Raw genomic sequence first — 12,135 nt, forward strand, 5'->3', positions numbered from 1 at the left:
GCAGCTCGACTTGAAATAGCACTTTGAGGAGATTGCACAAAGTTTCGAGAGTCGATATGGGGTGAGAGGCAGATATTTGCAGTGTGGAGGCGCTAGCCTAACGACATCCATTATCCGACTCTTTTCTCAAAACTGACCCACAATCTCTGTGCATCAAGCGAAGTCGTTGACTCGTTCGATTCCATGAGATACACTCAAATCATGACCGCATTTACTCTCCTTCGACCACCCTTTCTTATCTCCAAGTCCCGCAACATGTTTACTTTTTCGCCTTCACCTTCCCAAGCTTCGCAACCTCCAATTCAATCGAAGCCTCCACATCTCTTTTCAACCCCTTATAAAACCCTAACTTAAACAGCACCTCGTACCACACAAACAGCGGCGCCAAAAACAGCGCTTGCACTAGGTTATCCAACAGCGCCGGCTTTCTGCCCTCGTACTTTCCGTGGCCAATGAATTGCAGTATCCAGCTTACAATGTGAACGGCGATGGCGACGCTGTTGACCTTCGTGCGGTTATACTTGGTCGTAAGCTTGTTGGCTAGCGCGGCGGCGCCTACGATGAAAGGGGTGATCGATGCGCCGGCGATGTTGGGCGAGAGGATGAGGTAAAGGGTTGAGTAGGTGAGGGAGGCGAGGGTTCCGAGGTTGAACGGGAGGTTCAAGCGGTTCAAGAGTGCTGGGGTGCGGAGGGATGGTGTGTTTGTGCCCTGCGTAGGTGTGAGCTGGGGCCAGATGGGGTAGGACGTGTGCGGCATACAAAGAGGAAACCAGTGGCTAGCAGGATGGGAACACAGCCTATGTGGATTGCGACATTGGTCTTATAGGCTTGGTGTTAGTGATAGCAAGCTGGTGTGGACTGGGTGATCGTACAGGTTCACGGTGGTACGCGCCGTACTGTGAAGAGTCAGCCAATCTGCTATTCTTGCCCTCAAAGCTCAGACACCTACAAAGACGAGGTTCTTCTTCAGATCAAAGACCGCCATGCTGCTACTCTGCGCGGCTATTCAATGCGAAAGACAAATCGTGAACAAAGACGCGAAGAAGCCAAGCACACGAACACCAACAAAGTTGTCAGACGTCTTCAGATCCTACGGTCTGGGTCCCAGGCTCCTTATATTGTCAGATCCAGGCCTCTGTCAGCCCTGTATCGCCTTATCTTCCCCCAATATCCGCAACTTCTACTCCATGGGGCTGCCATGGCCGTTGACATTGCAGGGGTCCACGGAAACCGAGGCCAATCCGCGGCATCTCATTGGCAAGCGTCGATGGCGCAAGTGTCGCGCGACGCGTGCATGTGAAGCACTCCACGATGTTTACGAGATGGAGCAGCGAAGGATGAGGCTTGTACGAGGTTCTCCAGCATGAGTGCCTTCCGACCAATCGACGCGCTGAGCTGAAAAGGTAGTGTATGTCTGAGAGTAGATCACAGTAACTAAAACAATACGGTCGCCATGACGGATACGATATGGGGGCTATAGCACTGCCGGAATGTGCCATGGATAGGCGTGTTGATGATGGAACGAAGATCCAGTTGAAGCTTGAGGAAGGCACATTGGTGGGATCAAAACAACGAGCACCCGACGAAACATCTTCTGGCTCCACACTTTGTCTAACACAACACAACTGCGAACACACCCACAGCCCCGGAGGCATTCAAGCAGCCTGCAATTCGAAAGAGCTCATAAGGATGCGGCAGTTGCAATATATCCGAACCACAAAGTTCGTCGCCAAGCTGCAAATATGAAAGTGGAGCTCAACGTAGTACGTATTTCATTAGGGACAGACTATATGTGCTAACAGTATGTAGCTTCCGTCCAGGTATCAAACATGTGCCTATGAGGCTTCGGAACGTGGCATCGATCAACTTCCAATCCGGACTGAAGGCGACGAATTCCGTACGCCTGCAGGTACCAGGGCACAATCTTGTACGGCAGAGTTCCAATGTACGTTGCAGTGAAGTGCAGCTTGGACGAACTGGAGAAACCGTCTAGACCTGCTTCTCAGCAAAGGCCTCGCTCGGAGGAGCAACAGGCTTGTCCCGCGCCTCTGGCTTCGCCACACCCTTCTTGCGCAGGACGCCAGTGTTCCAAGCGTACTTCATCTGCGCCGTAACGCTCGGGGCTTGAGATATATCGCCAAGCTTGTACAGTTGCGGCTTTGCGAGACCCTTTCGGCGGAGGACATAGGTCTTAAACCACCAAGGCAGGTTCTTGCCAGCCTGGTACTTCATGTGAGTGCGTGTGGGTACGGCGAAGATGTAGTCGAGCTCCTCGAGCGTTCGCTGCTTTCTGTCCAGATTATCAGTATACGCTCCATGGATTACTCGTATGTTCTCGATAACTTACGTCTCTGGCATCCAAAGGAAACTAATAAGTCGTTAGCCAATGTCTGGATCAGGTCTGATACGGAACTTACATCATGATCAAAGCGACAATGTTCAAGCCGGCGTAGAAGCCAAACACTCCCTGCGGCCTCATGACCCTCAGCATACGCGGAAGCGTAAGCGATAACACTGCACCCCAGAAGTTGTTCGTAGCCACCGCCCACGACATACCGACCTCACGATGCGATAGCGGAAAGACCTGAAGTCAAGGTTAGCGTAAAACTCAAGCACTGGTATATGGAACCTACTTCGGCGGAGTACGTGAACGGAACAGGGCCTTCTCCTGGCGAGTCTGTTTCAAGTCAATTAACATGCCTCGAAGATGCGAGCTTTTGCCACTTACAGAAGGCACAGAAGAGGTACACAAAGAACGCGATCAGTCCGAGATGTGCCGAGTCCTCCCTGGGGATGTAGTAGCACATACCGGCCGCCAGTAATGTCCAGAACATGTTCGGGAAGGTGAACAGCAACAGTCCGCGACGGCCGAAGGTATCGATGGTCCAGACAGCCGGCCAAGCGAACAGGAAGTTGACGAGTCCGAATCCGAACGAGGCGAGCAAAGCTTCCTTTTCAGTCGCACCACCCTCCTTGAAGATAGTGGACGAGTAGAAAGCGATGATGTTGACTAGGCGGAGTCAGTGTCAAATGTTTCTGTTGGATTCACGGATACCTACTTCCGCACATCTGTTGGCCGATCATGACGATACCGGATGCCTGAGTGGCACGTCGCACTCTAGGAAGTGTGAAGAGCTCCACGAAGCGCTTGAAGAAGTTGCTCTTCGGGTTGAGACCAGCTTCGCGGATAAGAACCTCTTCTTGAGCGAGCAAAGAATGTGTGTAGTAGAGATCGCGAGCAGCCTGGATAGGAGTGTTTCGAAGACGCAAGAACGAATGGTACGCCTGAGCGTATCGACCCTTCTTCATAAGCCAGCGGGGCGACTCCGGAACGAAGTAGATACCCAGAACGAGAGGCACAGCCGGGATGAATGCTGAACCCAGCTGCAGTCGCCACGAGATTGAACCGGTGTTCATGACGCAAAGGTTGGCGACGCAACCGAGGAAGATGCCGAACGCAGTCCAGATCTGCCAGGACATCACCAGTCCACCGCGGACGGGAGCTGGCACAACCTCAGCTGAGAACACTGGGACAGTCACTTCCTTCAGTCCCATTCCGATACCAAGCATAATACGACAGGCCACGAGCTGACCCCATTTCTGAGTCAATGCAGATCCGATAGGAGCGAGCAGCGAAAAGACAGCAGCAACGAAAATCGTTCCGCGACGACCGAGGAAATCGTTGACGGGGTCCGAGAGCCAGGCAGTGAAAAGGGCGATGGCAATGTAAGGAGAGGAGTTGACGAAACCAATGGTCCACGAGTTGCTCTCGCAACTACCGTCTGCGGTGCATTCAGGGCCCGTATCTGGGATGCCGAATGACTGTGCAAAAGTCAAGTTGGCTCCGTTCGATCCGGTCTGATCCCACCTGAGGGCGAAGTCAGCTATGTGTCTTGTTGTGATCAGTCTGAGTACAAGGACTTACCCCTGAATGGCTGCAGCGATGGAGTTGAGGATAATGGTGTAGTAGAGGATCTTGGGTAGCTTGAAGCGGTGCGTAACCTCCTCACGGAGCGCAATACGTTCATCCTCGTCAAGTCCTTCGATCTCTTCGAACAATGCTGGTGACTGTGCGACTAACGCGCCCTTAATAAGAAGCGGCTCGATGTCCTCCAACTGATGCTCTTTGGCAAAAATAGAGACATCAGAGAGAAGCTCAGCCTTGGGCACACCAGTGAGAGGATTGCGGATTCTGCATCAATCAGCGAATTGTTTTGACGCGGACGAAGTGGCGACGTACTCTCCCTCGACGTTGGCTGTCAATCTGCTGATGCTTTCCTTGCGCCTTTGTTCGTCATCAAACAAAGAGCTGCGGCGCTCATGGTGTCCGGCGGTGACTTGTCTAGAGGGAGTCAGTATGTCGAAGCGAAGAATGGGCCAGCGCGAGCTTACTCGATCTCGGTGTCCTTGGGATCCGCCATGGCTGGTAGTCCAAAGTTGAGGTCAAGAATCTCGGTGGTTCTAGGTCGAGTCGGCGCAAAGCTTGGGTGAGGTATTGTTTATAAGCTTTGCGGAGAGCTTGCGCTCGGACCAGACAGCTGCATGAAGGCAGTCAAATGGTCGTCGTACAGGCTAGCTTTCTGCCTTTGTCAACGCTTTTCCGGCTTGGCCTACGGTCTCACTCACATTACAAGGCTGGGATCACGCGCTACAGCGAGACCGGCCAGTAAGAAGGACGAACGACACAAGGGTCAGCACCATGTTCTTATCCCCAGGTCGATGTCGTTGGTGGCGCGATCTCTCTGCTGCCCCACAGTACGTCTCAGCTGGAGATTCGTGAGCAAAAGTCGCGCTCTGTCTTCGTTCCCTTGATGCGTAGTGAAGGCAAGGTTCACCAACGCAACTTCAAATCCTGGAGTCAAATGACTGATAGGTGCCCATGTAGCGGTGCAGTCTTTCAGAACATTCGAGCAAACAAAGACCTCGGAGCATTTGGAGTATCTCCGACACTCCAATCGTGTGACTAGCAGCATATGTCTGCGAGCGAAAAATGAGCTTTCACAGCGTGCCAAGTCCGCCTTGTGCCCCTCGCGACAAAGGTGGCTTGCCCAGATCAAACAATCACTGAATTACGTGGAGTCACCGATGGCCAAGCTCGCATCAGCAGTGCAACATCATCTCCCACTACATACCGCATCTTTCAAGAGGACTACGCAAGACAACCTTGTCTTTTTACTTCTCACCAGTACCAAGGTTACCAGCTGTGTCTCTCTGTGTGAGCAAAGCTTCAGTGTCGCACACGCCGGTCAACTTTTTTAAAGAGCGCCTACAAGGCTCCTCCGACCAACGATCAAGATATGCAAGAAACCACCGGCTTGAGGCTTTCCACCTTCAAGCCCCAGCATGCCCCCGCATCCCAAGACGTTGCTCACTTGGCTTCTTACATAGCACTAGCCAAGAATAGTTAGCACACCATGGGTAAATGCAAGCGTTTTGCGAGCTCGTCACACCATCTTGCTTGCTGCGCTCGGCAGCATCGAAGCCGGGCGCTTCCTGTTGGTAGCGTTTACTTACTAGTTGCGCGCTCTGCGAAAAGCCATGGTCAGCCACCAGCACATGTAACGACCGCTGTTCACTCAAGGTCAAGTCAGGCTGACGCTGCGAGTCTTAGCGAAGGATGGTAAGAACGCCCTGCACCGATCATCGGCTACGCCGTTGAGGGCGGTAGCTGCGGAGTAATTCTGGGGAATAATGCGTGCTGCATGCATGATATTCTAGTATGGGTCATGGAGCTGACGTCAACTTCAACACCAGGACCTCGCACTACAATTGGACCGACGGAGCGACAGCTACCGCGAGATGCGCAGAGTACGTATGGAAAACGTCCAAATGCTACACGCCGAAACAGCCGGTCAATTTAGAAAGGCACTGCCTTCCCGTGCAGCGCAATACCTGGTAGTTTTTATTGTTTGAGCTTGTCGTAGTTCCCATTCTTTGCAACTTACAGACGAGTAACAATCAGTGTAAAGCTTCTTTGGCGTCCCTGCAGACCTTCTCAATGTGCGTTCTGCTTGAAAGTTTGCTCTTCAAAGCGCTCCGCGTGTCCGACTTTCATTGCTATTCACACCAACAATCCAATCGCGCCTCATGCAATTACCCCAACATCCACCACCATGCACCTCATGCGCTTCATCACTTCATCTCTTCCCTTCATCACTCGGTCGATTCATCAATTCATCAAACCTGTCCAGCCCGTATCTGTATTGCAAAGACATGAGTCTCAGTCTGAGCGACTTTTGAAGGCAGGTTGCGAGCGATCCATCACTGTCATAACTTTCCATCGCTGTCAAGTCACAACAAGAGGATTGCTTCACACATTGATCTTCGACGTTTTGGCGGCTGCAGAGCAGGCCTGCATCCCCTCATACCAAGACAGTAGTTTTGAGAGGATGTGTGGTGGTCGTGTATGGAATCACGTTCTTATCTCTCGAAAGGCCACCCATCACTGTCCGGAAACACTCTGTTCTTGAAGAGTTGCATGCTTCTACATCGTCGATGGTCGGCATTACCATCATTTGCATGCTATTGCGTCCTCCAAACAAACCACCAAACGCCATGCTTGATGCCATCTTACTCGTAGCGTACAGACATGAAGGCCTCCGGTCACCACTGACCGCTCTAGCCACAGCGCAGTGTAGGATCAGGTTTGACAAACGTTCTTTTCGTGAGCGGGTTGGGTAATGCTCTTACGACGCATCGGTACTTTCCTTTGCCTTCTCTTCTTCTCTCTCATCACTTGCGCCCGCTTTCTCTTCACTCTTCTTTGGTTCCGGTTCCGCAGCTGGTTGCGCGACGGGCTTGCCTTCTGCTAGTTGCATAAGGAATTTGCCCACATTGCCCACGCCATCGATCGGACCGAGCTTGGCCTCGAAAAGCTTTGCTTCGCGCACAAGTCTGTCAAGGTGTCAGTCCAATCAATTGTCGAAGGAACAACGAGTACGTGGAGTAGCAGCTTACCTCGCCTTCCCACCCGGCGTCTTGACGCCCGCCTCCTTGATAACCTTCCCTACCTGCTCGCGGTACGATTCAAACACCGGACCCATGATCATCCGGACCTGTACTTCATTGAGATACTTGTTGATGACTTTATGCATGGTAACCGTATCCTTCGTCAGACTCTCCATGGCCGCAGATACATCCCTCTTAGCCTCCGCCTCGCTATCCCACTCCACCTTCCTTAGCGCGCGCATATGTACTGTTGCGCGGCCAGACAGAATATCAGTCAGCTTGTCATGAATGCTGACCTGCTGGTCCTGTAGCAGCCGCTTCGTATTATCGAACTCCATGCCCACGCTCTTTCCCCCAGCGGTCGGTGCAGCTGGACGGCGGCGCGCACACTCGCGGATGTACGGGAGAATGGCGATGATGAAGGACAGCGTCTGGGATGCGATGGCGAGGTGCTTGGTATTGATGTTTTTGAGGCCCGCGGTGGCCATTGCGCCCGCGCCGAGGATCAGCTGGCATAGGCGCGAATTGAAGAGCTTGATGTATTCGCACAGGGAGGAGGAGATTTCGGAGGTCATGCTGGGGATTTGGGACAGGAGGGTGAGGTGGCGTTCTATGCCGCGCAGGACGAATGTGGAGGAGTTCGAGACGGTGTATTTCTCCTCGTCGACGATGGCGGGGGTGGTGTTCTTGCTCTTTTCTTTTGGTAAGGTGTCGGTGGTGCCGTTTGTGCCGTTTGTGGCGGTGGGTTCTAAGATGGGGGAGAGGATGTCGCCGGTTTCTGCCCAGGTGGGCGGGTCGCTTTCCATGGATTTTAGGATGCGGGCGAGGACTTCGGTGTCAGAAGCATCGAAGTCTTTGGGTTCCCAGCGGTCGACATCCATGGCTTTTGCGAGTTCTTGTTTTTCGAGGTCGGAGAACTTTTGCACGAAGTTGCTGATGTGGTCATTAACGGCGCCTTTGAGCGCTGAGCCTGAGCGGCCGGAGATGGCCTCGCATTCGTCGGCGAACAGCCTGCAAAGCTTGAAATACCGCAGGAAGCGTTCGAGTGGTAGATTTGCAGTTGCTTCTGAGCGCACTCTGAGGAGTTTGGTAATCTGTGTCTGGGCAGCGTCGACGGCCTGACCAAGCAGACTAGACAAATCCAGGGCCTGCATGAGCTCTATTTGTAAGTCGTTGGAGCCCGGCCCGTGTTGACCGTTAGCACCCGCCCCCATGTAACTGTCGATGTTATCCATGTACGGACTCCTTGGTGGTGATCGAAGGCCTCCTGCAGATGCTGGAGGTGTAGAGACGCCGCTTGTGACGTCGAGTAGGACCTTGACCTGCGTGCTGAGTCGCCGCAACGCCTCGCCAATATCTGTGAATATGTTTGTGAAGAAGTCTTCAGCGTCTGCTGCATCCATAGCTCGCAGATTACGTGCCAAGATGGAATTTTTGTCCTGTTGACTATGTCCTCGGCCTCCTCTTGTAGACACAGAAGTCATTGACTCGGCATCATCGTCTGTCGAACTCGGCAGATACCTGCGGATGATGATCTTCATCTCTTTGACAACGGCTTCTCTGAACGTTGCTGCAGCTTGGTTTGTGAACTGTGCATCGTTCAGTCCGTGTAGATTAGCTCGTAACTTTGAGCGAAACTCTGTACTTGTGTTGAGGTACGCGGGCATTGACTTCGGTTTGGCTGCTCCTGGAGCACCTCGCGCTTTGTGCGATGCAGCAACCCATCGCTCCAGTGTGCCACGACTCGGCACGTTTTTGACATGATCACGAAGATCAGCAAGCAGCGTGTCGAGGAAGCGCGCTTCGAACCCTCTCCCTATGCGGAATTTCATCTCGTCCATGCCCTCGAAAACGCCATCCAGCGCTCGAAGGCCACGCAGGTCTATGATGACTGGAGGCAGTCGTGTGTTTAGCCACGAAGTGACGTTCGAGCACGAGGTATCAAGTACGCCAGTGATTAGTCTTTCGATGATCTCCAGGCGAGCTGCGGCTGTCTCGAGCTCGCCCTTCTCCACAGACTCATCGCAATAGGACACGCCGTAGATGACCGCCTGCAGCTGGTCTACAGCGTCAGCCAATCTTCTCAGGTTTTCCCGCCGCCTCTTCATGTCTACGACTTTCAGACCCCCAACAGCCATCTGTTCGTCCAGTGTTTTAAGGTCTTCCCTGAGCTCCTTGATCTGTGCAACCGACTCTGCAGCCTCTGTCTGCAGCTCCCGCAGCGATCCTAGCGCGGCAAAGAACGACGACGATGCTGTGGAGATTGCTGATATTAAGTGTACCTCGACCGTGTCCATGTACCACGACAGCTTCTCCTGCAAGATTGCGTTCGTCGCCAGAGCTTTCCTCCCAGAAGGCTGCGGCGCCTCTGATGTCCCACTGACATTGTTCACATCGTCGCTGCTTGCTGTTCTTGCAGGCCGTACCACCTCAGATCGCTCGCTCACGACGTCGAAGGTTCGCGGGTTCTCGAGGTGGAAGTTCTCCTCGAAGTAAACATTGGGTATCGTCGAGAGCGGCGTGACGGCAGGTGTGCCACGCCTGGTGCCGCTTGTGCGCCGCTTGGGCTTCGGTGTGCCGCTGGGCGTGCCTGCTGGCGAGCTTGTCGTCGACTCTCGCTCCACGCTTTCTGGCCGCTCGTCCTTCTTCAGCGAGTCTTTCCGCGGCTGCTGGGCTTCGGCTTCGGCTTTGGCGCGCTGGAACGCATCGTAGAGACTGCCTATTTGCGACAGGTACGAGTTGAAGGAGGACGGTTCGACGTGGGGTATGTTCCTAAGCGTCACGGGCGGTATGTCGCGAGTGGAGGGCGGGCGGTGACCGGCGGTTGCTTGCGCTGAGGTGTAGGGGAGCATGCCCGTCCGCATAATGGGCGGCGTGAGCAGCGTCGAGATAGCTGGTGCCCAGTTAGCATTCCCTCCCTATTCCCCGGAACACCCCCAAGCTGCCCCACCATTGTTGCTCTGCTCTCTCACCGCGCCCATGCTAGACTTGAAGCCTGAGTCCAGCACGCCGCCAACGGAATGTATGGAGCTGGCCGTGGAACCGCGACGTGGCTGATAGCGCCCGCCCGTCGAATTGGGCCGGTTCGTCCAGTCATGTTGCGGGAAGGGGTACTGGCTCTGCTGCAGGTTCGGCGACAGGAACTCGAAGCTCTCTGTCGATTTCCGGGGGGATCTGGGCGAGGATGACATTGATGCGCGCGTCTCGGGGGTGTCTGGTGGCCGACATGGGGTATTGCAATGTGCGAGAATTATGTCATTGCTTCGGTGGCTGTTGGTCTGTGTGATTCCTAGGACTCTTTAAAGAGGAGGTGTCGATATCTATGTCTGTCTATGGACTTTTGTGTCTCTGCTGTTCGCAACACGCTCTCAGTCATGGTGCTGCGTCGCGCGGCGCCGAAACCCTTGACAGGGGTGCATCTGGAACCCCCACATCCCTGTCACATCGTTCTCGCCTCGACTTGACTTCAATCATTGTACACAGCAGCACGCATTTCCAAGTCTGTTATCGAGACAAGTAAGCAGGTGAACTGCGATGTAGCATGTTGTGGATTCGAACAAAATCCTCCTGAACCTCACAGCCTCAGGTTGGGTCTTGTCGTCTATCAGACGCCCTCCCAAAACTCCGCAGCAGCCTTCAAGTCATCCACGTTCAACAAATCAATCCCCTCCTCCCACAGCGTCCTCCAAACCGCATTCCTCGTCCTAATCGGCCAGTTCGGCTGATTCCAATACCTCGCCTTGATGCCCTTCTGATGCGCCACCCCAATCTGCTCCCTCAGCTTCTCCAACTGCGTCCCATTCAGCTCCGGTTTCCTCAGCTCGCCAAACTGCGCTGCGAAATTCGTGCTCGCAATGACGGCCTCGTTGGATGTGAGATCCTTGTACTTCGCCTCGCCGAGCTGGGCGAGCGGTGCGTCGAGAAAGACATCCCGGGGCAGGTAGTTGCGCACGTCTGAGAGCTCCGTGTTGCCGGTGCCGATGACGGTTACGGCACGCGAGGAGAAGGATTTGCCGTCGTAGGTTGAGAGCCAGGAGCCGTTGCGGAGGGGCTCTAGGGCTTGTAGGACGGCGGGCCAGAGTTCGTCTGCGGCGGTTTTGAAGTCGATGAAGAGGTACAGGGTCTGGAAAGATGCAGTATCGAATACGCCATTGAATGAGCCATCTGGGAGGAAGGGTGATTCAGGGTTCATGCGGTGGAGAGTGTCGAGAATGGGATTGACGTAGAGAGATTCAAAAGTGCGTGACTTGGTTAGAGCGCTGGGCTCATGACCGACCTGGGGCGTGTTAGTTATGGTTCACTCAGGATGCGTATATGGACTGTGCTCTGGTAGATGGCACGTCGTGACTAGTAACATCTCTTGGGGTCGGATTCCTGGGAAGCGCGTAAGATCGAAGAGTCTTGGGCGTTCGATTTGGCGTAGATCACGTTGCACGTAACGATGGATGCAAAGGCGAGCAAAGACTTGGGTTGTGAAGATCCTGCATAAACCTACATAGAGTGTACCATCAATCAACCAGACATCTGCCTCTGTCGAGATGGCACCAGCTGCAAGGCCACTGTAGAAGGGGACATCGCGCCAATAGTCGTTGTGGCTGTGGAAGGGTTTCTGTTGTGGCGTAAGTTTTCGCTGGAGCAAGATTGGGTCAGGGACTTACAGGCTCAATACCACGCGTGAAGTCAGTTGGGTATCTGTATCTATCTGTCTTATCCGTGTTCTTGAGAATGTTCTGCAAAGCACCATTTTGCAACACGCCCGGACCTTCTGCAGGAGCGTAAGCAAGGTAGGCAGTCGCCAGGGCAGGAAATACAAAAGCGAGAGAAAGCATTTCGGCAACAACGAAAGGGTTCTAACGACAAGGCAATACAGTGAGAGCGAAGGACCGAGAGTAAGTAGACGACTTTGGTTGACAGCTTCAAAGAGCACGTCAACCGTCAAAGATGTCACAGTGGAGCCTGGTGATGGTCAGGAACCGCCGTCTTCCGGCCAATCCGGTGGCGTCTGGCGTCGCGTGCGCGGTGGACGTGTGGAGACGCGACTACCAGGACCCCCCGCCTCACTTCACGTTCCTGATCCTTCAAAGTAACCTCCAACATCAATGTCGCAAAGTCACAAACGAGCTACATATGCTGCACCCTTGTGACTTACGATACCCCGCCAGAGCAACATGTAAAAATCAGCGTTGG

General features: G+C 53.8%; 4 protein-coding genes across 4 annotated transcripts; all 4 read right to left on the reverse strand.

Annotated features, from left to right (window-relative positions):
* Window positions 1-259: 259 nt before the first annotated feature.
* Window positions 260-985, reverse strand: BU25DRAFT_394544 (DUF962-domain-containing protein; the record flags this gene model as incomplete). Its single annotated transcript, XM_033704744.1, has 4 exons — window positions 260-709; window positions 760-819; window positions 873-896; window positions 950-985. The coding sequence occupies 4 exons, from the start codon at window positions 983-985 to the stop codon at window positions 260-262; spliced, it is 570 nt and encodes a 189-aa protein (XP_033560760.1).
* Window positions 986-1,822: 837 nt separating this feature from the next.
* BU25DRAFT_90534 (uncharacterized protein) lies at window positions 1,823-4,533 on the reverse strand. Its single transcript, XM_033712231.1, has 9 exons — window positions 4,393-4,533; window positions 4,241-4,342; window positions 3,926-4,192; window positions 3,060-3,868; window positions 2,729-3,010; window positions 2,634-2,677; window positions 2,418-2,584; window positions 2,348-2,368; window positions 1,823-2,290 (listed from the first exon to the last, which is right to left on the reverse strand). Exons 1-9 carry the CDS (start codon window positions 4,419-4,421, stop codon window positions 1,990-1,992), a joined length of 2,022 nt encoding a protein of 673 aa, XP_033560761.1. The 5' UTR covers window positions 4,422-4,533; the 3' UTR covers window positions 1,823-1,989.
* Window positions 4,534-6,578: 2,045 nt separating this feature from the next.
* BU25DRAFT_90641 (Vps54-domain-containing protein) lies at window positions 6,579-10,345 on the reverse strand. The gene is made up of 3 exons (XM_033712232.1): window positions 9,899-10,345; window positions 6,958-9,841; window positions 6,579-6,894 (listed from the first exon to the last, which is right to left on the reverse strand). Exons 1-3 carry the CDS (start codon window positions 10,137-10,139, stop codon window positions 6,687-6,689), a joined length of 3,333 nt encoding a protein of 1,110 aa, XP_033560762.1. The 5' UTR covers window positions 10,140-10,345; the 3' UTR covers window positions 6,579-6,686.
* BU25DRAFT_411547 (uncharacterized protein) lies at window positions 10,261-11,882 on the reverse strand. The gene is made up of 3 exons (XM_033706577.1): window positions 11,607-11,882; window positions 11,444-11,557; window positions 10,261-11,224 (listed from the first exon to the last, which is right to left on the reverse strand). The coding sequence occupies exons 1-3, from the start codon at window positions 11,775-11,777 to the stop codon at window positions 10,553-10,555; spliced, it is 957 nt and encodes a 318-aa protein (XP_033560763.1). The 5' UTR covers window positions 11,778-11,882; the 3' UTR covers window positions 10,261-10,552.
* Between the last annotated feature and the right edge of the window lie 253 nt (window positions 11,883-12,135).

The sequence above is a fragment of the Macroventuria anomochaeta genome, assembly GCF_010093625.1.
Source record: "Macroventuria anomochaeta strain CBS 525.71 unplaced genomic scaffold BU25scaffold_20, whole genome shotgun sequence".
Lineage (NCBI taxonomy): Eukaryota > Fungi > Ascomycota > Dothideomycetes > Pleosporales > Didymellaceae > Macroventuria > Macroventuria anomochaeta.